The sequence below is a fragment of the Erythrolamprus reginae genome, chromosome 3 (assembly GCF_031021105.1).
Source record: "Erythrolamprus reginae isolate rEryReg1 chromosome 3, rEryReg1.hap1, whole genome shotgun sequence".
In the NCBI taxonomy this organism is placed as follows: domain Eukaryota; kingdom Metazoa; phylum Chordata; class Lepidosauria; order Squamata; family Dipsadidae; genus Erythrolamprus; species Erythrolamprus reginae.
Window position 1 is genome coordinate 206,383,037 of NC_091952.1, and position 26,280 is coordinate 206,409,316.

Sequence of the window (26,280 nt, forward strand, 5' to 3'; positions counted from 1 at the left end):
AAATATTATTTTACTGAAAGAGTAGTAGATCCTTGGAACAAACTTCCAGCAGACGTGGTTGGTAAATCCACAGTAACCGAATTTAAACATGCCTGGGATAAACATATATCCATTGTAAGATAAAATACAGGAAATAGTATAAGGGCAGACTAGATGGACCATGAGGTCTTTTTCTGCCGTCAGTCTTCTATGTTTCTATGCAGTCAAAAATATGTTGACCAAATCCCATTTGAATCACACTGGATTTAGATTGCAGACATAATCATACTTACTGAAACTTACGTCAAACCAACCTTACTGCAGAATGTTGATGTATAAGAATGTCCTATTAGTTTCAGATCAACATATAAGCAGCATGTAAGAAAGTGATTCTCTCTATCTCTCATTTTCTTTTCTGGAGTACCTTCACAAAGCTGTGCTTTTCCAAATTTATTTCTGTCTACTGTTCTCCAAACATCTGTTTTTAGAAGGGGCTTGGGAGGAATACACAATATAGAGCAGCAATTTTTTACTACCAGTTCTGTGGGTGTGGCTTGGTAGGCACGGTGGGCGCGGTGGGGGAAGGATACTGTAAAATCTCCATTCCCTCCTCACTCTGGGAACAGACAGAGGTGGTATTTGCTGGTTCTCTGTACTACTCAAAATTTCCACTACAAGTTCTCCGAACTACACTCAAAATTTCCAATACCGGTTCTCCAGAACTTGTCAGAACCTGCTGGATTTCATCTCTGATATACAAGGATTTCCCAGAAAGTAATGCACCACATTTTTTTTCTTCAACAATTATTTATTGAACACAATGAAACTTACACACAAGAAAGAATGATGTTTCTTCTACACTCCCTATTTTTCCACGTAATTTCCGTCCTGTTGTCTGGCCTTCCTCCAGCGAGAGACAAGGGAGTGTATGTCCTGTCGGTACCACTCCTTGCTCAGGTCACAAAGCCATTTCTGCAGTGTGCGAATCACCTCTTCGTCATCCTCAGCTGTGCCGAGGGACTAACCATACTTCTGTCGACTGCAGATTCTCCACAAACTGTACACAAATGTTTGTGAATGTTTCTAACAGTTTCTTTCTCTGCAGTGAGAAATTCAATGACGACAGGCTGCTTGTAATGTACATCACTTACAGACGCCATTTCGAAACACTGCTGCAGCTATACTATCTGTCTGAAGAAATGCAAAATTTACAAACACAATTCAAATAATGCATATCTAAAGCTTCGCATTTGTATTGTAGGCTGAGAAAAAAAATGGGGTGCATTACTTTCTGGGTGGCCCTGGTAGAGTATTCTTTATTGGCCTATTGTGATTGGACATACAAGGAATTTGTCTCCAGTAGATAAGTTCTCAGTATACATACAAGCAGCAAAATGATAAATTGCAAGATATAATCATAAATCATAAAATACAACCAATAAAGTGATAGTGATAATATACAGTACCAACAAGAGTAGGTAATACCATAGGAAAAGTGTGAAAAATAATGGTAATACATATTAATAATACAATAATAAAATAATAATACAGTAATACATCAGAGGTGGGTTCCTCCTGATTTGGACCAGTTCACCTGAACTGATAGCAGCTCACTGGCGACTCACTGTGCTGGATCAGTTGATGCCAGTCCATGGGTGCCACCATCTTTTTTTTAAAAAAATATTTTTATTTTTTTGAAGTTTTTTCCTTTTCTGCTGCTTGAAAAAAGGCCCTCCCTCCAACCGCCCTGGTTTTGACTTTATTCCTTCTACCGAAGCCCAGCTGATCAGCTCCTCGGCTGTGTTTTGGGTGGACTGAGCATGCATGGAAGCAAAATTGCATGAGGGAACGTGCATGAACAGAGCATGCGCGTGTAAAACATGCATTTCCATTGTGATGCAAACTAATGGGGGAAGGTAAGTAGAACCCACCCCTGTCCTACAACGTAGCCACAGTTAATAGAACCCTGGATTTCCTGCTGGTGTATTACAAACCTTTCCTTTTTCTCTGAGAAACAAGTACCAAACTATGCCTATAGCAAATTCACTTAGCAATCTAGCAAAGCTATTCTTGTCATGGTTTCATTGCTGCACCTTTGACACCCACCTTTGCTTTTTAATTGTCGCCTTTGATGTTAGGCAATCCTGAACGTCCTTACTTCCTCTGGATCAGAAAAATATGTGGGCAGTGGAGCAGCAGTCACGGGAGTAGGAGCAGCAGGAGCAGGAGCAGCAGGAGCAGGAGCAGCAGTAGGGAATGGCTTCTCCACTACAATCAAGGAGCAGAACATAAGCAGAAACACAATCACGAGATGGCATAGGGAAGAGCGAGAAGCTCTTCTTTCTGAGGCAGAATTTGCAGGTGCCTCATTCGGCCGCAGACAAGGGGCGGGCTTGACAGCAGGTGGGACAATGCTGTTAGGAGCTGGCAGAACTTTTGCCATGGATAATGGCATGATCATGAATGAAGAATTCTTATGGGGTTACTTCAATGAGGTAAGAGTCTACTTTCTGAATTCATTCTATTGATCAGAACTTTCTATCCTTTGATGATATATAGTAACATGGGTGTTACGTTCTAGCACCGAGCCCCTCCCCCAGAAAACAGATGCACACCACCAGTTTTCAATAATAAAGGGTTTACTACATACAAGAATTATTTACAGTTCAAGTTTGTTCAAATTAAAACTAAAGTCTTTCAAACGGCTTTGCCGAAATATTTAAAGAATCTTATCAGCTGGCTGAAGTCCCAGTAGTAGATAAGCATGAGAATAATTACCCAGCTGGAAATAATATTCAGAAATGGAGACATCCAAGAGAGTGAGTTTGAATTCTCGAGATCTTCAAAAAGCTAAGAACCCAAGCTGAAATAACATGAACTAGTTGCTAGAATGAAACACGTTGTTCTCTGCACCTAGGCGGAGCTCTGCTCACTCTTAAATACCCTGAGAGTATACTATTCATGAGTGACTCTTCTCTTAGCCAACCATTGCTGTGTCCTAGATGCCTTCCAGCCTCTTGCATCCAGAAGAGGCTCCTTCTCTTTCCCTGAGTCATTCATGGCAAAAAATGCAAAGTCATTCCTAACAGGAAGTGCTGACTCACTCATGCCAGGAAGTGCAGAAGGCCCTAGTTGTTCTGACTTTGACCCCTCATCAATTTCACTGTCACTCTCAGGTGCCAGGAATACAGGACGCCTGCCTCGCTCCTCCACAATCTCTGCATCCTCTGAGTCCATAACTATTTGCGCAGGATGTGAGCGAACTATCACAATGGGTGTTATTAATCTTGTTGAATTTATCATTATAGATTTTGAGTGAGTTTTGTTGCAGGGAAATGCGTCTTCTTTCCATTTGGGGGACTGTAAACCAATTCCTTGGGAGGCTAACTGGTTTCATTAAAAAAATCTGTTTGGGAAGATAGAGAGTGAGTGGGACAGGTTTGAAACATTCAGCCTGGCTTTGCATGCTTTTGTGGAGGTGGGGAACTGAAGGATAATTATGAATAAAAAATAAATAGACTGTGTTTAAAAGATGTATGGAACAAGCTTTGTTGGCAAGACGGACACCTATCTGAAAGGGGATTTAAACATGACATCTACACAAATGATATGAAAAAGGATCCTACACTAAGCATATAAAAGAAACCAGCTGATGTCAAAATAATTAAAATAAATATAGATATAAAAATTAAAAAAGTGTCCTGGATAATTATCTTTTGTTATTAAGGCTTATCAAATTTCAAATTTCTCCCCTCATGTTTGATATAACCATATTTCCTTATGATTCAAATCCTAAAGCTTTGGTCACCTAATTATTTTTCTGTAACAGTTAACCAAGTAGTTCTGAGAGGGGTCTGAAGTTTTTTCTATTCTTTATTGTTGGAAACTAAAAATGTGCCTCTGAGGTGTATTGCATGTGAATCTGGCCCTCCCCTCCATGAATTGCTCCAGGTTTTTTGAAATGTTTTCTGATTGTAACTATTTTGATAATTTTGAGTTCAATTAGACAGTCAATATAAACATGCCCAAAATTCATGGTCTTCTCAGTTTTCTTATCCTATTGAATAAAGACCAACGTAAATGTTTCAGTTCCGTAGGCATGGGAGTCCCACTCTTCTTGTTTCTACTTTCTCCTCAGCTCTTCTATTGTCAGTTCTTCACTCCATGGTCTTTTCAATCATTCTTGAAAACCACTATCCTACACATCCTATTGACCTTTCTATCTGGATGAAGTCAGAGTAGTAGCTCAAAACATTTGAGGAAAATCAAGCTGAAGGAGCCTTCTCAAGCATTCTCTTCCTCCCTACCTCCAGATCACTGGTTGTCATGATTACCAGTAATATTTTTAGTTATATATAAATAAAGGTGACTTACTGTTCTGTCGGGCTCTCTGGTACACTCCTCCCAAAAATTCACAGATACAAATTTCAGACACACGCACACATTTGAAAATTCAAAACAGGAAATCTTATGAGGTAACCATGCAAGGGACTAAACTGGTCTTTTAAAATCTATTGTCCTGGATTTTTGCTGCCAAAATACGAATGGGGAGATCTTGTTCTTTTCATCCACATGGAACCTCTCTTGTGTTCAGAGTACGAATGTTAGCAGCTCTGTAATATGAAAGTGTTATGTAACTCTAATCTAATCTGGTCTAAGCGTTATAGATTTTTAAAAATGGTAATTTCTGAAATGTGATTGCTCTTTTTTTTTTCCTTCCACATTTTAGAAAGCTGATGCTTTTGCTGATGAGGATGAAGAACAGCCTGCCAAAGACTGCCTACTCATTTACTCCCAGGAGGAAGAGCAAGATTCTCCTCATGGTTCAGTTGGCTGCTGTAGCTTTATTGATGGTGACTTTGATGAACATTTCTTGGATGACCTGGGAGACAAATTTAAGACTTTGGCTGAGATCTGCACGGGCAAACACACAGGCCTAAAAGCAGAGCAGTTCAGCTCTCACAGCCAGAAAGATACAATTAACCCTGCAATGAATGGATCCGGTCTACAGTACTCCCAACAGCAGGCTGCAGTGAATGCCGAACATGCTTATTCGTCAGGGGCCGTCTACAACCTATCTGAACCTGTGAAAGGCTTTGGTTTAGGAACAATGACTGAGAAGACAATGACTGAATCGACTGTTACAACTAAATCTAACCTCCAGCCGGTGAAGCGAATCCCAGAGCCTGTGATTAGCAGCAGCAGCAGCAGCAATGTTGTAGTGACAGAAACATCATATGGGACGTTGCCATCAACAGTCATCCGTGACCCTCAGTTTAAGGAGAATGTGGTAGTGACAGAAAGGGTCCTTGCGCCTGCTTCTAACTTGCAGGATGTGTTAGAAATGCCAACTGGCGTCTTCCCAGACCTTCCAGATTCAAAGTATGTTGTTGTGAGGGAAAGGGAGAGAGTCCTTGTGCCTAGTTCTGACTTAAAGGCTTCTGTAAGCATCCCCAATCTGTCAGAAGGGCAGAATATAGTAATAACAGAGAGAGTCGTAACACCAACTCCTGTTAGGCGGGCCACAACCGAAGCAGGCACTTTTCCTAACAACGAGAGGCAGGAACAGGTTTTAATTTCTGACTCTTTCTTTAACCAAAGTAGCCCACGGGAAGGGCTTTCCACAGGCTCAACCTTAAGCAAGTCCTCAACAGTCCAAAAAAAATATAGCTCTGTCCAATATACACGCTCATAGGTGGGTTTCCATCCGTCACTGCATACTATTTACCATTAGTAGGATTGGTTGGTTGCCTTCTCAAGAGCTTGAATGTGTTATTTCAAATGGCTAACAATGCTTTTTAACAATCCACAAGGATGCAACCTTAAAACCATATACTAGGTGCAATTCCTGATTGTACAATGCAGGATTTATTTTTGAGAAGCTACTCATAAGATAGCTCTATTAAAGAGTTCCTGCAAGATACTCCCCACACTTATGCAGCTAGAAAAGAATCTTGTTTATTGAAAGAACAACATTAATTTCTGTATGACTCCAAAATCAATATATATATTAGTCTGGTTGATAATCCAATTGAAGTTAATTCAATATTCATTATGCAACAAATTCTAGTGAAGTTAATTCAGTGTACATTATGCAGCAAATTCTACTGGCTTGCACCATGAACCTAAATACACTTTGATATTTTTTCTGATAAACTCACTAAATTTGTTGTTTCATCAATATAGTACTGTATCTATATAGCAACACATTTGAATATATTTCAGTTTAGCAAAATTGATTTCAGAAATATATTTTTAAAAAGAATGGAACTCATTTTTTTTTAAAAAAATAGCTCTATAGATTTTTATAAATTCTTTACCAATAGAAACTGAGCAAAACATTTTATTTCTTGTATTTATATATCCTTTTTGAGATGCAGTAGTTTATCTGTATGGTTGGTTCAGATATTATATATCACACAATCATGACATCAAAAATTAACATTTGTTAATCTTAGGATTTCTGCCAAATTTTTAAAAATTAATAAATGTTCACTATTTTTTTTAAAAAAATTAGGCTTTGCACTCAGCTGCCTTTTCTGCCCAAAAGCCACACCCCAATAGGCAGGGAAGTGTGGTTTTATTAGATAAGAATCAGCCTGTGGAATGTGCTTGTAAAATACGGAAATTATCTTTTGCTCTCTTTGCATGTGATATGGGTTTCTGTGTTGAGCAATAGGAAATACTGTGTTTCCTGGAAAATAAGACTGGGTCTAATATTAATTTTTGCTCCAAAAGATGCACTAGGGCTTATATTCTGGTTTGGTCTTATTTTCCGCGAAATATGATACTAAATGTGTCTGTCTGGCAGATGATCTGGGTTTATTTTGGGGGTAGGGCTTATATTACGAGCATCCTGAAAAATCATGCTAGGGCTTATTTTCTGGTTGGGTCTTATTTTCAGGGAAGCATGGTAAGCCACTGGAGACTGGTTAAATTTTAAAGAATGTATCCAATGTAGGATGGTTTTATTGATCTTAAGAGAAGGAGAAAATTCAAACTTGAGGTCTCTGATATTTTTGTACTATGGATATATTTTTTGTTTCATACTCTTTATGAAGACTTAATATAAATAATGACCATAACATATTTGAGTTGGCTACTTTTGTACATATATCTGTTGAATAATATGAGAAGAAAGTATAAATGCATATGTTTACGTTTTTGGAGTGAATAAGGCATACATATAAAGGGAATTAGATGTCTGCTTATTTTACATTTTCTCTCTCCTTTTTAAATCCATAGTTTTGTCTATGGCTGTTGTATATGATTCTGTGTTAAGCCACTTCAGTAGTCCACAATGGACTTACGGTTATTGCCATATTTTTCTCATCTGGTATGGGAATGCAACCTGCTTGATTTCAAAATGTAGTAATGATTTCAGGATTCTTAGCTTTCATTTTATGTAACAACTTTGCTATTTAAATACTAGTTTTGTAGTCAAGGAATGGGATGGATGTGCTGGCCTTTTTTTAATGGAATTTGAAATAAAACAAAAAACTATGTGTTTTGTAATTCTTTTAATTCATAGGGTTAGTATGCATATTAAATCCAATTTGCTGTTAATATTTCAACCAATTATTAGTAAGCACTGTAAGTTGGTAAGCTTCAGTAGTAAACTACTACTGAAAGTTTCGCAATGAACAATAACCTACCTGCTAAATCAGAGGTGGGTTCCTCCCAGTTTACACCGGTTCTATAAAACCGGTAGCAAACCACTGGTGATGTCATGGTGACATCACAGAACCCATTCTGTCAGTGTCAGTCTGTGGATGCCACCACCTTTTTGTTTAGAATTTGGGTCGGGGGTTAATTTGTTTCCTTTTTTGTTCTTTCCGGCACTGCGCGTGCATTGCCATCTTGGTTTTGGCTTTGGGGAGAGGGGTATTTTCGGCAAGGTATGGCTATGCGGCGTGGGAGGAAGTGAACCAGAAGCAAGGTAAGAACCCACCCCTGTGCTACATGGTGGTGATTCAGAAATCAAGGGCATAGAGCAGGGGTTCCCAGATCCCAGCTCATGAACTATTCAGAGTTGGGCCACACAAGCATGTGCATGCACCTCACATAGCTTGACTGTGAGAAGTGGGTTGACAGGCACATGTGCGCCAGTCCACCACTAATGCAATGAGCGGCATGTGTGAGCACTGGCCTGCCACTCATGCAATAGCTGCCTGTACATGTGCGCATGTGTGCGTCAGCCTGCCATCTACTTCGCTCAGTTCTCTTTCTTCCTTGCTGTACCATCAAGCCACACAAGTTGGAGACTGCTGGCATTAAGTAAATGCCATGTAAATTTGCGTCAAATGAGTTTAGGGCAGTAGCCTTAACCGGGTTTTGCCTTTGTCACAGATTTGCATTTATGAGGAACAAACTATCTTGAACACCTTGTTAATGATTAATGAAAGGGTTGTGACATAGAGTTGAATTCATATGAACTTTGGATGACAAAGTGGATGCTGGGACAGGAGAATTTTACATGAATTGTATGATGTGATGTATATTTATTTGAACCTAAATCCTACTGTTTTAATTGGGAGTGCACAGTGAGGAGTAAATACAGTGATACCTCGTCTTATGAACCCCTCTTCATACGAACTTTTTATGATACGAACCCAGTGTTTAAGATTTTTTTGCCTCTTATTCCGAACTATTTTCACCTTACGAACCCGAGCAGTCGCCGGGATTTCCCTGAGGCTCCTTGATTCCCTTCATTTTTGCCAGCGCTGCTTTGAATCCCAGCAACAAACTTACCTCTTCCAAACTGCATGGGGAAAAGACTCATGGAGCTCAAGAAAGGAGAAAGGTGTGGGAGAAATGAGCAGAATGGGGTGGGCAAAAATGGGAGGGAAAGACTCATGGAGCTCAAGAGAGGAGAAAGGTGTGGGGAAAATGAGCAGAACTGGGTGGGCAAAAACGGGAGGGACTCATGGAGCTCAAGAGGAGAAAGGTGTGGGCAAAAACAGGAGGGAAAGACCCATGGAGCTCAAGAGAGGCTCTCTTCGCCTTGTTTCGTTGGGACTGCCATCTCTCGCCACCTCTCGCCGTCCCTCCCCCCACTCCGTTCGCCTCAGCTAAGTCTGCCCCCCCCTGCTTTTTTTTTTAAAGCCTTAATGTTTTGGATTTTCCTAATGGGCTTGCACGCATTATTGGCTTTTCCATTGATTCCTATGGGAAACATTGTTTCATCTTACACACTTTTCACCTTACGAACCTCCTCCCGGAACCAATTAAGTTCGTAAGACGAGGTATTACTGTACAATGAACTTGTTTACAGTACATGTATTTCTGAGGACATGTGAAAAGGAGTGCTTGTTTAAGAATTGTCTATGGGATTTTTTCCAGAAAATGTTTTTTGTCACATTCCTACAAACTAGATAAATACAGGAAGCAATAAAGTTTTGGAGTTAACAATAGCCAGAAAAAGAGCACCTATCCATTCAATACATCAAGATAGGCTCAAGCTGAGTCCTATGCAACAAGATGTAGTTTAGTAGTGAGAAAGGTAAAGCTCTTAGACAGGAAAAACAAATATATTGATATAGAATAGGTGATATTTGGGTCAACACAGTAATTCTGAGGGAGATTTAGGTGTTTTAATGGGCCACCACATAAGTGGGAAGGAACAGTGTGTTGATCTGCCAAAAACACCAGTGCATCCTAACATGCATCAACAGAGGGATAGTGTTAAGCCAATGAGATAGAAACATAGACGATTGATGGCAGAAAAAACCCTCCTGGTCCATCTAGTCTGCCCTTATACTATTTCCTGTATTTTATCTTAGGATGGATATATGTTTATCCCAGGCATGTTTAAATTCAGTTACTGTGGATTTACCAACTTGACTCAGCCTTCCATCCTTCCGAGGTGGGTAAAATGAGGACCCGGACAGACCTAGCATTGTTTTAAAAAGTGCTATTGCTAACATGTTGTAAGCTGCCCTGAGTCTAAGGAGAAGGGCGGCATAAAAATTGAATTGAATGAATGAATGAATGTCTGCTGGAAGTTTGTTCCAAACATCTACTATTCTTTCAGTAAAATAATATTTTCTCACATTACTTCTAATCTTTCCCCCAACTAACCTCAGATTGTGCCCCCTTGTTCTTGTGTTCACTTTCCTATTAAAAACACTTCCCTCCTGAACCTTATTTAACCCCTTAACATATTTAAATGTTTCAATCATGTCCCCCGTTTCCCTTTTGTCTTCCAGACTATACAGATTGAGTTCATTAAGTCTTTCCTGATAAGTTTTATGCTTATGACCTTCCACCATTTTTGTAGCCCGTCTTTGGACCCATTCAATTTTATCAATATATTGTAGGTGAGGTCTCCAGAACTGAACACAGTATTCCAAATGTGGTCTCACCAGCATTCTATACAGTAGGATCACAATCTCCCTCTTCCTGCTTGTTATACCTCTAGCTATGCGGCCAAGCATTCTACTTGCTTTTCCTACCACCTGACTGCACTTTTCACCCATTTTGAGACTGTCAGAAATCACTACCCCTAAATCCTTCTCTTCTGAAAGTTTTGCTAGCACAGAACTGCCAATACAATACTCAGATTGATGGTTCCTTTTACCCAATTTTACATTTGGAAACATTAAACTGCAGTTTCCATTGCTTTGACCACTTATCTAGTAAAGCTAAATTATTTGCCATATTACAGATGCCTCCAAGAATATCAACCCTATTGCACACTTTAGAGCAGTGTTCCCTCTAATTTTTTGGGGTGGGTGGGTGGGCGGAAAAGTATAGTGTCTGAGCGGCAGTCCCTTCGGGACTGGGCGGCACAGAAATAATAAACAAACAAACAAACAAATAAATAAATAAAAAACCCACCCTGTTTTGCCTCAGAGAATTTCAAAATAAAATACTGTACTGTGTGTCTATAACAGTGAGCTCATAATAGGGCAACTCTATCAATATCAAAATGCCACTTAAATAGTTGAGCTAGTTTCAAACTAGATTTTGATTTTCTTTCTCTCTTCCTTACTCCCATTCTTTTTCTTTCTCTTTTCCTTCCTCTCTTTTTTCTATCTGTTTCTCTCTCTTCCTCTCTTCCTCTCTCTCTCCTTCCCTTTCACTCTTTCTCTCTCGGCTTCTGGGCAGGTTTGGAAAACTCTGAGTTGATGATGATTTTTAAGTGAGCGATTGCTCACTGCTCAGCTTAGAGGGAACTATGCTTTAGAGTCATCGGCAAATAGGCAAACCTTCCCTACCAAACTTTCCCCTATGTCACTCACAAAGATATTAAAAAGAATAGGGCACAGAACAGAACCTTGTGGCATACGGCTTGAAACCAGGCTCTGCTCAGAATACTCACCATTAACAACAACCATCTGATATTTATGCTTCAGCCAGCTGCAAATCCACTGAACTATCCAGGGATTAAATTCAATCTTCACTAATTTATCTATCAGCTCTTTATGTGGAACTGTATCAAAGGCTTTGCTGAAGTCCAGATAGGCAATATCCATGGCACCACCTTCATCCGATGTGATAGTATCATCAGATGTGATAGTATCGCTTTACACAGTGCTAGGAAGAACACAACTGGAATGTTATGTCCAGTTCTGATCAAAGAATCTTGAGGATCTGGAGAATAAATTATATGATGAACAGTTGAGGGACCTAGGTATGTCTCACATATTGAAGAGAAGGATCAGGGAAACATAACTCTTTTTCAATACTGGAAAGGCTGTCACAAAAAAGAGGTGTTTGACTTATTCTCTAGGGCAGTGTTTCCCAACCTTGGCAATTTAAATATATCTGGACTTCAACTCCCAGAATTCCCCAGCCAGCATTCACTGGCTGGGGAATTCTGGGAGTTGAAGTCCAAATATATTCAAGTTGCCAAGGTTGGGAAACACTGCTCTAGGACACTAGAGAGCAGGACAAGAAATAATGAGTGAAAACTTTTCAAAGAAAGGTACAAGTAACATTTTTTTTTTCATACCAAGAGCAATTAATCCATAGAATAGCTCGCCTCCTGCAGTTGTGAGTGCTTCATCACTGGAGGTTTTCAAAAATAGACAACCATTTGAGATTGGTATAAGACTCCTGTCTTAAGCACAGAGGTGGGAATAGAAGACTTCCAAAATCCCTTGCAGACTTACGATTCTCTGGTTCAAAAATAATCTCTTGTCATAAAAAAGGGAGATGCTGGGTATCAGAAGATTTTTAAAAAAACTGTCAATCTGAATTGGGATAGGGGAAGATGTAAGTTTTCAATTTTTTCCCCTATTGTATAGATACAAATGCAGTGCAGTAGTAAAAATTTTGGTAGCCCTTCACTGGACTTGCCCCAGCTAGGTCCCTCCAAACGGGTCTCCCTACATAGCCTCCATGCTGAATTATGTGACCCAACATTGATTGCCCACCCCAAAGGAACTTGCCCTCCAAGCTTCTCAAAGCAGCAAATGAGATGGAGGCACAAAAAGTTCTTCCCCTCTACCTGCATGCTATCACAGGCTCTTCACCCACTTCTGCACCCATGCAGCAGCCAGTGGCTCCAGATAGCAGGGATCTTGGGGGAATGCAGAGCTGGTAACAACATGCAAGTAGAGGGGAAGCGCTTTTCGTGCTCTCGGCTCTCCGTGCAGAAAAGTGCGGGCACTCGGAAGAGATTGGAGGGAGGGGTCCTTTTGGGTGGCCGAACACTGGGCTGGTTCAGCGGGGAGGCTATGTAGGGAGACCCATTCAGAGGAACCTGGGTGGGGTGAGTCCTGCCTAATTTGGCTAAGTTTTTTTCCTTTCCAAACCAGATCCCAGCAAGCAATGCATTTTTGCACCGCTTGCTTGGAGCTGATCTGGAAAGGAAAAAAGCCTCTGGCAGGGAGGGTGGGGGAACTCCAGCTTGCTGTTCTGCCACCCGGTAATGGGCAGCCAAAATCTTTACTGCCACACTGTGGGTGTGGCTTATTTTGTGGGTGTGGCTTAATGGTCATGTGACTCAGTGATGGGCTACCAAAATTTTTATTACCACACTGTGAGGGTGGCTTATGCATTTTGTTTCAACATCTTTCAGTGCAAATTGGGTGCTCTGGGCTGGAGCTCCTGCGTTCCTGACCATTCCCGTAGGACCCCATCACTGATATGACTGGGTAGGAGTGGCTTGCCAGCCATGTGATCAGGTGGGAGTAGCTTGAACAATTATCATCGTTCAAATGAACTGTTAAGTCCTCGACTTACCACCTTACTAGTGTCACTTGCTGGGGTGACAATTTGCTTCATGTTTCCCATGGTCTCCTTCCTGGGTCACCCCCTCACTTCAGGCTTGGTAGCTAGGCCAGCGCTGCTTCCACCCACACCTTCTGTTTGCAGGAGCCATGTGAGGCTGGAAGGGAGCCAGACAGGAAAGAGGGAAGCTCATCTGAGGCCAGTAAGGAGGAAAGAGGAAAAAAGCAAGGAGCACAGATGCAGCAGCAGTAGCAGGGGAAAAAAGATGAGGTGAGCTGAGACCAGTAATCCAGGAAGTGACAGCTGCCGATCAGTTGGAGCTGTGCACAACATCTTCATTTTCTCCGGTGGAACGGCATTCCATCCTGTCCTGCCTGCTGCCCACCCCTGCTGCTGCCCCCATCTCTTTGTGCCTGGCAGTGGCAGTTCTCAAATTGCCACTTCCCCTGTGGCTATGGTAAGGGTAAGAGGTGAGCTGGTTGGTGTTCTGTCGGGCTCTCTGGTAGAATCCTCCCAAAAATTCACAGGTACAAATTTCAGACACACACACGTTTGAAAATTCAAAACAATGTTCTTTATAATGAAAATTCACTTAAACTAAGCCCTCTTTTGGTATAGCAAAGAACACTGGTCTCCAAACAAACTGGTAATTTGTACAAGTCCCTTATGAGTCCTGTGATACTTAGCTTGCAGCTGTGAGGCAATTCAAAGTCCTTTTTCTTTCACAAAGTGAAACACACTTTGCTCTGGTTTAGTTTCAAAGCAGGGAAAAATCAGCACACACAACAAGTCAGTCAGTAAAGCAGTCATGAAACACAACGATCAGATAATCCTCCACAATGGCCAAACCCACAGGCTGCTATTTATACCACAGCCCCACCCAACCACAGGTGGCCTCATTTTCTTTGATAATAATCTCTCAGTTGTTGCTGCCTATGCATCGCTCTCCGCATGGGTGGCTGTATCATTAACTCTTGTTCTGAATCCAAGGAGGAGCTAGATAATTGATCTCCTTCTGAGCTGTCTGCCACACTCTCCTCCTCCCTGTCACTCATGTCTTCTTGGTCAGAGGAGCCTTCATCATCAAATTCCACCGGGGGCAAACCAGGCATGCAGCATGTGGATGTCTCCCCCACATCCACAGTCCTTGGGGCAGGAGCTGGGCCAGAGCTAACCACAACAGTTGGGAATGCTCCATTAGGAGAAGTCTAAGGCACCAACATTGAGCGCAAACAGCCATGCAGGATGCTGCCCAGAGAACAAGGCTGGCAGGAGGATGAGGAGCAAGTTTCAGACTGTTCGCGCTGGCCAAGTTTGGTGCAGGAGGCTTTCCAGGGCCAAAACAGGTGGGGGGTCATTGTGCAGGTGGCACATGTCTGGAAAAGTGCACATGCGTGGGGGGCTGTCATGCATGCATGCACAGGTGCGGCAAGCATTGCATTGTGAGTGCTGGCACATGAGGGTAATATCATTGGAGCACACAAACACACACTTTTGGCACGCAACCAGAAAAAGGTTTGCCATCACTGCTTTAATACAGATCACACTTGTGTTTCTTATTTTACACCACCAGATGGAGCAATTACCACACTATATGACTCTATGTATGTTTTTTTATATACAGTATTGGGGTTTCTTGGTTTTTAGACTTTTTAAATGTATTGTTGTTATTTTAGATTCTAACTATTAGATTTGTCATTGTATATTGTTTTTATCATTGCTGTGATCTGCCCGAGTCTACAGAGAGGGGCGGCATACAAATCTAATAAATAATAATAATAATATTATTTCAAAGAAAAACCAGTTGCCTCTTTAAAAAGCACTTGGGAGGGGGCATGTGTAAGAAATGTGAAAAGTAAAAAGAAACTAAAGGACCAAACTAATACTTTGATTTGTTTCAGCAGCCTTTGAGAGGAAAAGAGAACAATATTTCCTTGTAAAAACAGAGAAGAGTTGAAATAAGAAGACTCCAAGCTTTTAACTGGCATCCAAAACCAGCAGTTAAAATATAGTTAGTCCTCGACTTAAAACTATTCATTTAGTGACTGGTCAAAGCTACAATAGTAGTGAAAAAGTGACATGACCATTTTTCACACTTGTGACTGTTGCAGCATCCCCATGGTCACATGATCAAAATTCAGATGCTTGGCCACTGGTTCTTATTTATCATGGTTGAAATGTTTTGGGATCATGTGGTCATAAGCCAAGGACAACCTGTATCCCCCCTTTTGTAATTTTCTGACAAGCAATGGGGAAGCCAGACTCACTTAACAACCACACCATTAACTTAACCACTGAAGTGATTCACTTCATAACTGTGCAAGAAAGATCATAAAATGGGGAAAAACTTATTTAACAACTGTCTTGATTAGCAACAGAAATTTTGGGCTCAGTTGTGGTCGTACATCGAGGACTACCTGTATCTAAATATTGGGGCCAGCCTATTTCAAACTGTTGCTTATATATTTAAAACACTGTATCACAGTTGCTCTAACATTATTGGAAAAGAGACAATTTGGTGCAATGGTTAAAGACACCAGGCTGGAACTGTGAGCTCTAGTTCTGCAATCTTGCAAAGAAAACTGAAAGGATTTGTCCAAGCAGAAGTCAATATTGATTCAATGGAACACACACACACTCACTCACACACACACACACCTATAAAGAGTGATGTTCCATTCAATTTTGGGAATGTGTTTGGTATAGAGGTTAAAGCACCAGACTAAAAGCAAAGAAACTCTGGGCTCTATTCCCATTTTAGGCACCAGGTCAGCTGTTCTCTCAATATACAGTGATGCCTCATCTTACAAACGCCTCGTCATACAAACTTTTCGAGATACAAACCCGGGGTTTAAGATTTTTTTGCCTCTTCTTACAAACTATTTTCACCTTACAAACCCACCGCCATTGCTGGGATGCCCCGCCTCCGGACTTCCGTTGCCAGCGAAGCACCCGTTTTTGCACTGCTGGGAGTCCCCTGAGACTCCCCTCGCTGGGAAACCCCACCTCCAGACTTCTGCATTTTTGTGATGCTGTAGGGAAATCCCATGAGGGGAATCCCAGGATCACAAAAACAGGCGCTCCGTTGGCACCGGAAGTCCAGATGTGGGGTTTCCCAACGAGGGGAGCCTCAGTGAAATCGCAGCATCGCAAAAACACAGAGGTCCGGAGGTGGGGTTTCAAGGACTTTGGTGTTTTTGCGATGCTGCGATTTCACTGAGGCTCCCCTCACTGGGAAACCCCACATCTGGACCTCCGTTGCCAGTGAAGCACTCGCTTTTACGATGCTGGGATTCCCCTGCAGCATTGCAAAAACACAGAAGTCCGGAGGTGGGGTTTCCCATGGAGGGGAACCTCAGGGGAATCCCAGCCATGCAAAAACGGTCGCTTCGGCTGGCAAAAGGGGTAAATTTTGGGCTTGCACACATTAATCGCTTTTCCATTGATTCCTATGGGAAACATTGTTTCGTCTTACAAACTTTTCACCTTAAGAATTTCATCCCGGAACCAATTAAGTTTGTAAGACAAGGTATCACTGTACTTAGTTTTAAAGGAGGTCTGGAAAAATTCACGGAGCGTACAGCTATCAGTGACTGCTGGTCCTGACAATTGTTTAGCCTTTCCTGAATCAGAACCAAGCTACCTTAACTGCCAACGGCTGGAAAATAACAGCAAGGAGGGATATACTTTTCTTATCTGTGTCTATGAATTCTCCGAAGGCAGCTATGAGACTGCTTGTTGACTAAACAAAAATAGATATGTAATTTGTCTGACCCAGTGCACTGTTTTTATCTTGCAGCTTTGTTATTGTCTGCAACAAGAAAAAAATATGTGGTTTTCTTACTTCTAAGAAATTTGTATCCATTGCTCAGCACTACATATGATCTTTATCTTGCAGAATTTTTAGGCAACGATTGCTGAACATTGTTTGCAAGGTTCCCCAAAATTATGATCTGGACCTAAAAATGTAACACGAACCTAAAAGCAGCCATCCAAATTCCCTCAACTCCAAACCAAAGGAGAAAATAATTGAATGTGACTCCATATATTTTTTTCACCCACTGCAGCCGTGGCCATCGCAAAAATGTGAACTTTGGCCCTCAGTTGCATAAGTTGCCACTTTCTATTTTAAGATTTAGTATCTCCCAAAGCAACCATTTTTTAAAACAAACATAGCCATACTAACAAGAAATAGAAAATCCATCGTTGATCTATAACTTTACTAAGCCAAATGTAAATCCACAAGATGTGTATACAACTACAACCACATACATAACCATAGATTCCATTTGGACTACAGTTTTTCCTCTCTTACCAATCACTTGGGGAAACAGGTTGTGTTCTGTCGGGCTCTCTAGTAGAATCCTCCCAAAAATTCACAGATACAAATTTCAGACACACACACATTTGAAAATTCAAAACAATATTCTTTATAATGAAAATTCACTTAAACCAAGCCCTCTTTTGGTATAGCAAAGAGCACTCGTCTCCAAACAAACTGGTAATTTGTACAAGTCCCTTATCAGTTCTGTGATACTTAGCTTGCAGCTGTGAGGCAATTCACAGTCCTTCTTCTTTCACAAAGTGAAACACATTTTGGCCTGGTTTAGTTTCAAAGCGGGGGGAAATCAGCACACAAAAGGTCAAAGTCAGTAAACCAGTCACGAAACACAACGATCAGATAATCCTCCACAATGGCCAAACCCACAGGCTGCTATTTATAGCAGCCTCACTAATTACCACAGCCCCACCCAACCACAGGTGGCCTCATTTTCTTTGATAATAATCTCTCAGTTGTTGTTGCCTATGCATCGCTCTCCGCATGCGTGGCTGTATCATTAACTTTTGTTCTGAATCCAAGGAGAAGCTGGATAATTGATCTCCTTCTGAGCTGTCTGCCCCACACTCCTCCTCCCTGTCACTCATGTCTTCTTGGTAAGAGGAGCCTTCATCAGCAGATTCCACCGGTGGGGGGGGGGAAACAGGCCTGCAGCATGTGGATGTCTCCCCCACATCCACAGTCCTTGGGGCAGGAGCTGGGCCAGAGCTAACCACAACAGGTTGGAAGAATTCCTTCCCATCAGTTGATTTATCTCCAAAAGAGTTGGTTCTGGGGAATTTAATTGACAACCAATATCTTCTAGTCAATTTTGTTATGCCTATCCAGTTCAGACTCATTTGTATATACATAGATCTTCTTAAGAATTGATAATTATTTTCTATTGTACATTAGCTTCAGACCCTCTTGTAACACTGTTTAAGATTTGCAAATTAGTTCTAACTCACTGGTCATATATTTGGAATTTGCTCTTGAAGGTCACTTGTGTTAAGATTAAAATACACTGACTTTATGCCTTTGCAAATAGTATTTCAGACTTTGTGCTTCGGAAAGCTTATATTACAATACATTTAAGAAGAATTGCTGTGCTCATGACTCAGGTAACATTAAACAAGATCATTTAAACTCATTCATTTTAATAAACAAATTCATTCTGCATAAATGTTTATGGATTATAAGTGCATGGCATCCACTGTAAGAAATATCTTCATGAGAGAACAATTGAAGGTAGAAGTAATACAAGAAAAGGCCAGGAAAAAGAAAGAAAGCTAAGAAATGTAGGAATTGGGGATTGTCAATAGAGGCAGGCAATTTGCAAAAGATATATTGAATGCAGTGAAGGGCTACCAAAATTTTTGCTACCACACTGTGGGCATGGCTTATGCAGGACCTCCTGCATTTTCTTTCAACTTCTTTCAGTGCAAATTGGGTGCTCTGGGATGGAACTCCATTTTTGCTACCCCACTGCATCTCCCCACACCGGCCCGGGCAGTAGCCCACCCCTGACTGAATGCGAAAAACACATCATTGCATTGGTGAATGGATTAACATATGTCACATTACATGTATTAATTATCTCAAACCAGAGATTGCCAGCTTGGCTTTTTAAATACAAAATTCTGGAAATTTGGGGGAAGGGGGTCAATTTGGTTGATCTCCAAAAATTCATTTGGCCTTTTGGCATTTTCTCTGGCTTTTTGGCACCAAGAGTCTGGGCAAGAAAATGCTGCAAGGAGTGTCATCCTAGGGTCAACTAATCAATTAGTTGTTCTATCAGCTAGAAGGCAGATGCCCCTTGGACCATTGTGAGGAACTGGGGCCATGCTGTGCTTCTCCCCTTAAGAGCCAATTCCCCTCTTGCTTCTCTGGGTACAAAGTTTGCCATCTTTACCCTTGCTCTAATAACCCCAATCAATAATGCTGCAATTGAGAGAATATTTTTCCTTGCATCTTCTCTTAAAAGGAAGGCAAAAAACAGATTGCATTTGAATCGTTTTGATACTATTGTGATAGGGCAGAGCTATTGCTTTCAAACAAATGTTGCAAAAGTTTCACTGCAACTCTAGAAATGCTTTTTAGAAATGTAATATTTGGACAAGACTGATTGTGCATATTCATTTCAGTGGGTAAAATAGTAATGACCTGGATCTATAGTTTTATTTTTAACATGATGTATGAAAAAAACATATTAAAATTCATGTAGCTTTTCTCTAGTACAGGTAGTTGTCAATCACCACCATTCACTTAGTTATTATTTTAAATTACAGTGGCAGTGGAAAAAGTAAGTTATGACTGTTGTAGCATCTCTACATTCACATGGTCAAAACTCAGATAATAGCTTGTGTAGCTCATTTGTAGCTTGTTCTTAATTCTAGGAAGACAAGGAATACGTAAATATCAAGTGCTCGTACAAAGCATTAAGTTTGGTGCAAGAAGCAAATAAACAAATATAAATTTGGCATCTAGGCTTCCATTTGTAAGTCTGTTGCTAAGCACCAACTAAAGAAGATTAACGGATCATAAATTGAATTCTCACATAAATGAAATACTTTTGGCCTTGGATAGGGTTGAAGTATTTAACAGAGCAAAAGTATTTAACATCTTCAATGTTTTAAAAAATCAAATATTTATGTATCATGGCCTTATAAATTGTCTGCTTCTTTCTTTTCTTCATCCATCAAGAGATTTGATAGCCTAGATTTATGTTATTGAATATATCCCCAGATTCCAGCAATCAGTTCAAATGCAGTCCCTTCAAATCTATGATTCCTGAAATCTGTAGATTATCTGACTCATCATATGTTTCTAAGATGAAATTTTAAAAACCTATCATTATTGATTATACATTATTGCTAGCGTATGTTCTTGAAAATTAGGATTTGTTGAAAAAATATTGTAGTTGAAAAACTATGTCTATAGAATTTCATATACATGTAAGCCCAAGCACATTTTTGCAGCTTTTAACTGTAGTTTTTGTTTCAAGTGTCAGAAAAATTAACAGTTAGTGTGTCCTCTATTTCTCCACATTTGTCCTTATTTCCATTGTCCATATTCTCCTTTGACTGTTCAGCTATCTGGCAACAATACACTGGGATAGCTTACATTTTCTCCTGTCAGCCTGAAGTTTCTATTTTCTGCCTGCAGACCCATTGCATAAAATAGTGATTGCAGTATTTATTTACTTATTTTGATAAAGGAAGTTACTGCCTGCTGAATTTTTGGAATAGTGGAACTATCCAGTGGTTTAATGTTTGTGGAGATTATCAGTCATCCAGGTCATGGTTATCCCAAAGGTGCTTTTTTCCACCCCCAAGAGGCAACTGGACTTTCTGGTTTTTATTTGAAGATGTTTCTTTGGTTAGCCCGTACCAGAATTCTTCTAGCAGACAGCTTTCAATAGTTGCAGCTGTGTGTCAAACGTCTCCAAAGGAAAACCAGACAGTCCAGTTGCCTCTTTAAAAAAAGCACCCTTGGGGCATCCAATGGCTTGTTCAAGTATGGAAATGTGCAAAATGCAATAACATTCATCTTTGGTGCCTGCACGATTTTTATATGTTTAATGAGGGAACTGTTTTAGTAGGCCTCTATCCTAGCAGGGGCAGAGGTAAAAATGCAAGATGGCAACTACGACCATCCAATTGAAGCCTGCTTCTTTTTAATTGGACATTTTATTTACAGAATAACAGAGTTGGAAGGGACATTGGAGGTCTTCTAATCCAACTCCTAGCAGGAGACCCTATACCTATGATGAACCTATAGCATGTGTGGCACAAGTGGCGCATGGAGACATATTGGTGGGCATACGAGCTCAGGTCTGGCATGCATTTGTACGATCTGTTTATGCTTTGTTGTGAGCCGCCCCGAGTTCGCGGAGAGGGGCGGCATACAAATCTAAATAATAAATAAATAAAATAAATAAATAAATAAATGCATGTGTATGCCAGCCAGCTGGTTTTCAGGCCTTCTAGGACTACTGGGAGTTGGCATGCGAACCAAAAAACACTTGCCATCTCTGCCCTATACCATTTCAGACAAATGGTTATCCATCCCTCCCCACAGAACATGCAAGGCAGAGCCAAAGTAGCCTTTTGGAATATTGCATTGTATCCATGGCAACTTTTTCTACAGTGCAAGACATTGCTTGCAGAACCATGAACATTTGTCCTTGAGAAACTTCAGGCCTTTTCCTCCCTTGCTTTTGCAGATTAAAACACAGATGAAAATGCCATCATTAATCTCTCAGCAATAACTATAATGCTTTTTTAATATGTGCCGAGCTACCTTGATTGCATAGGAATGCAAGAACAAAAACTTTTAAATTAAAGTAGAACTTTGGAACCAAAAAATTCAAGAAATTACTTTTAGACTTGTAGAGACAAGTAAAAACAGCTGAGTAAAGAAAGTAAGGATTTGAAATTATTTAAAACCACTTTGTGAATGAAGCATAATCAGACCCCCCCCAAAAAAAATGCAAAGAGAAGGACATATATATACATATATGGCGCCTCTTTGGAATGCCGCCATTTCATTTGCCAGTTCACGGGCAAAGTTCTGGATGCATGCACATCTGCTTGTCCATGCACGATTTCACTACCTGCCCAGGTGCAGTAGCATAATTGAGCTGGACTCTGCTAGCACTCAGAGCCATGGAGGCAAGCACACGTCACCGTCCTACCTTAGCAGCCCACCGCTGCATGTACATAAACATGATTTTAAGGATGAATCATTAATTTTGGGAGCAATGTTGTCTTCCAGAGAGGTTCCTTTATTAGAAAATTGCACTTTAACTAGCAGTGTGTTATTTTTAAATGCTTTGGAATCCAGATAATCCATTCAGTGTTTTAATATCTGTAATTTAATCTGTTTCCATGAGTACACTACCTTTCCCCAGGGAGTATGGCAGGCTTTCCTCATTAATGCTTTACCCTCATTTGGCTTCCCAAAATGCCAGTGTTGAAAATGCTCTCTCAACAGTGCACAACCAGGGCAGGGCCCTTCTTTGTGTTTTTAAAGCAAGGGCCTCTCAGAGGGGACCATTTCCACTGAAAAGGCAGAAAGCACAAATTAATTGACATATTGTATAAGCCCTTAGAAACAGCCTGCAAAATTCAGCTATGTAAATAAACCTTTGCTTACTTCTTTCCTACTAGGAGAGCAAATGCAGAATATTCAGAAAGTAGGAAATGTGCAATATATATGTGTAGATGAGGAGGATGAAAAGGATGAGGAAAGAGGAAGGAGGATGGGGGAGGGAGTGGAAGGAGGAAGATGAGGAGGAAGGGAAGAGGGAGAAGGAGGCAGAAGTGGAGAGGAAAAGGAGATGAATTGGGAGGGGTGGGCAGATGTCCAAGGGTTGCTGCACATGTGCACCACATGTCGAGCTCCGGGACATCCACCCAACCTGCCAGAGCACCACCGCCCCAGTGGAGTGGCTGCATCTCCCTCAAAGGCCGCCCACCCACCCACTGGCTAGGACAACCCAGAAGCGGCGCATTTCCTGTCATGGGCTGAATGCATGACCCAACCTTGGAAGGTGTTCTGTCTGGGTGCCCCCAGACTTCAACACCAACTGGAAAAAGCAGCCAGACACGCTGGTAAAAACAAAGGCACTTTATAGTTTGAAAAATAAACACAGAGAAAAACCTGTTCTTCCCAACAGGCAGGCTATGAGACTTCACAGCAGAGTCCTGACGGCCAGACAATACAGCAGACTTCTTGCTGGCACACCCACCACTGTAGAGAATAAGACCCACACCTTTTCCCCCCAAGGTTTCAGTATTCAAAGTCACAAACCAGAATTCCAAGACGCCAAAGATCACAGCCAGGTCCCAGGACTCCCAAAGATAATACTCCACAAGCCAGGAAGGGTGGGTCTGCCTTTTCAGCCTTTCCAGAGAGCACCACACCCAAACCCAGCTGTTGCCTCTTTAGTGCTGAAAGTACCTGCCTAATTGTCCCCTTCGTTGTGTTGCTCTTCTCTGCCGGAGATCGATGATTGCTTGTGCATTTTCATCTAAGGAATCCAGGCTTCTTGCTGGGGAGAGCTCCCCCTCGGGGGACTCTGGCTGTCCTCCCTCTCCCTCAGCCTGAGATTCCTCCTCCCCGTCTGCCTGAACCTCCTGTTCCTCATCCTCCCCCTCTGAGCAGGAAGCCGGCAGAGGATCAGCCGTTCCCTGAGGGGCCTCAGACGGAATCACAACAGAAGGCAAACGGGCATGGGGGACCACCAGGAAGGCCACATGGAAGGCAGGCAAGCATGGCAGGGCCATGGAAAAGGGAATAAGCTGCTAGCTCCCTTCCCCATGGCTGGGCGGCCTCAAAATGCTTGCCTGCCTTCCACACTGCCTTCCTGGTGGTCCCTGTGTCCAGGCCTGTTTGCCTGCCTTTGCAAGCTGGCCACAGGGATGGTTATGTGGAAGGCAGGCAAACATGGCAGGAGTAGGCTGCTAGCTCCCTTCCCCATGGCTATGCATACCCAACATTATTATTATCATCATCATCATCATTATTATTATTATTATTATTATTATTATTATTATTTATTGGATTTGTATGCCACTCCTCTCCGCAGACTCGGGGCGGCTAACAACAGTGATAAAAAGCAGCATGTAACAATCCAATACTAAACCACTAAAAAAAACCTTATTATAAAACCAAACATACATACAAACATACCATGCGTAAATTGTAAAGCCTAGGGGGAAAGAATATCTCAGTTCCCCCATGCCTGACGGCAGAAGTGGGTTTTAAGAAGCTTACGAAAGGCAAGGAGGGTGGGGGCAATTCTAATCTCTGGGGGGAGTTGGTTCCAAAGGGCCGGGGCCGCCACAGAGAAGGCTCTTCCCCTGGATCCTGCCAAATGACATTGTTTAGTTGATGGGACCCGGAGAAGGCCCACTCTGTGGGACCTAACTGGTCGCTGGGATTCGTGCAGCAGAAGGCGGTCCCTGAGATAATCTGGTCCGGTGCCATGAAGGGCTTTATAGGTCATAACCAACACTTTGAATTGTGACCAGAAACTGATCGGCAACCAATGCAGACTGCGGAGTGTTGGTGTAACATGGGCATATTTGGGAAAGCCCATGACTGCTCTCGCAGCTGCATTCTGCACAATCTGAAGTTTCCGAACACTTATCAACATGCTTGCACGCCTTCCATGCTGCCTTCCTGGTGGTCCCTAACGCCAAGTCTGCTTGTCTGCATTTACAAGCTGGCCATGGCGACACCAGGAAGTCTGCTTGGAAGGCAAGCAAGCATGTCAGGGCTGCCTGACCATGGGCCATGAAGAAGGGAGCAGGGGAGGCCTTCACAAGTGAGCCTGACCATGGGGATCTCCAGGACAGCAGTGTGGAAGGCAGGGAAGCATGGCAGGGCTTCAGGCCACAGAGAAGGGAATAGGGGAGGCAGGCTTGGAAAATGGTGAGAGAGAGAGGCAGCTAGCTAGGCCATGACTCACAGGCTTACCTAGCAGGCAGATCAGGGTCGCTCAGTTGTGGCACAGCGCTTCCCAGGTAAGCTGCAGAGCAGACTGAGCACAAGTGAAGACCCACACAAGCGAGAAGTGATTGGGTGGTTTGGGGCAAATGGGGGGCAGGGCAGAGGTGGGCTGCTAAGGTGGAACGGTGACATGTGCTCACCCCCGTGGTTCTGAGTGCTCACAGAATCTAGCGCAATTATGCTACAGGTAGAAAATCGTGCACGGACAGCAGGTGTGCCCCTGTTTCAGTACGGGTTTTTTGCTTCTGCGCATGCAACCAGGCAACAGGGCGGGGAGATGGCCAGCCAGAGATCATTACTGGTTCAGTAACCCAGGCCAAATTTCCACTAATGGATCACACGAACTGGTGGGAACCAGATGAATACCACCACGAATATGATTTATCCACATAGTCAGCTCTCGGATCTTTATTATCATTTATTAGCATCTATACATCAATCTGAGGGACATGGTGACTCAGTGGCTAAGACACTGAGCTTGTCGATCAGAAAGGTCGGCAATTTGGCAGTCCGAATCCCTAGCGCCATGTAATGGAGTGAACTCCCATTACTTCGTCCCAGCTTCTGTCAACCTAGCAATTCGAAAGCACATAAAAATACAAGTAGAAAAATAGGGACCCTTTGGTGGGTTTCCATGTGCCTTCACCATTTAATTATACTGGCCACATGACTATGGAGACTACTTTGGACAACACTGGCTCTTCAGCTTGGAATCAGACATGAGCACCGCCCTCTAGAGTCAGGAATGACTACCATGTATGTATGTGTGTTAAAAACTAATGGGGCAAAGAAACAAATTTCTAATTTAGAAGAGTCCTCGGAGAGGGGCAGCATACAAATCCAATTAAATGAATGAATGAATGAATGAATGAATGAATGAATGAATGAATGAATGAATGAATGACACCCAAAGTCTACCTTTTTATTTATTTATTTATTTATTCATTCATAGATAGATAGATAGATAGATAGATAGATAGATAGATAGATAGATAGATAGATAGATAGATAGATAGATAGATAGATAGATAGATAGATAAATATGTCAGTTCATCACTGGGGAGTGGAAGGAAAATTCTCCAGAATATTCACAGTCAATGGTATAAGCAGACAAATATCAGTTGGTTTGAGAAGTATGCAGAGGTGGGGCAAAAAATCTCACCAAAACGTGCCTGCACGCATGTCCCTGTGCGATTTTGCTACCTGCACAGGTGCAGGAAGCATAATTGCGCTTGATCCCACACTTGCCTTCCAGAGCCATGGAGCTGCGCGCAATTAGGCGTTCC

The 26,280-nt window shown here is 41.8% G+C and overlaps 1 protein-coding gene across 1 annotated transcript in view; it reads left to right on the forward strand.

The window, feature by feature from the left end:
• Window positions 1–7,482, forward strand: part of LOC139164944 (desmoglein-2-like) — a 35,886-nt gene extending 28,404 nt beyond the window's left edge. Inside the window, exons 14-15 of the mRNA XM_070747692.1 lie at window positions 2,118–2,474; window positions 4,709–7,482. Coding sequence (XP_070603793.1) covers window positions 2,118–2,474; window positions 4,709–5,674 — 1,323 coding nt within the window. The 3' untranslated portion in view covers window positions 5,675–7,482. The remainder of the gene's footprint in view (window positions 1–2,117; window positions 2,475–4,708) is intronic.
• Window positions 7,483–26,280: the final 18,798 nt, after the last annotated feature.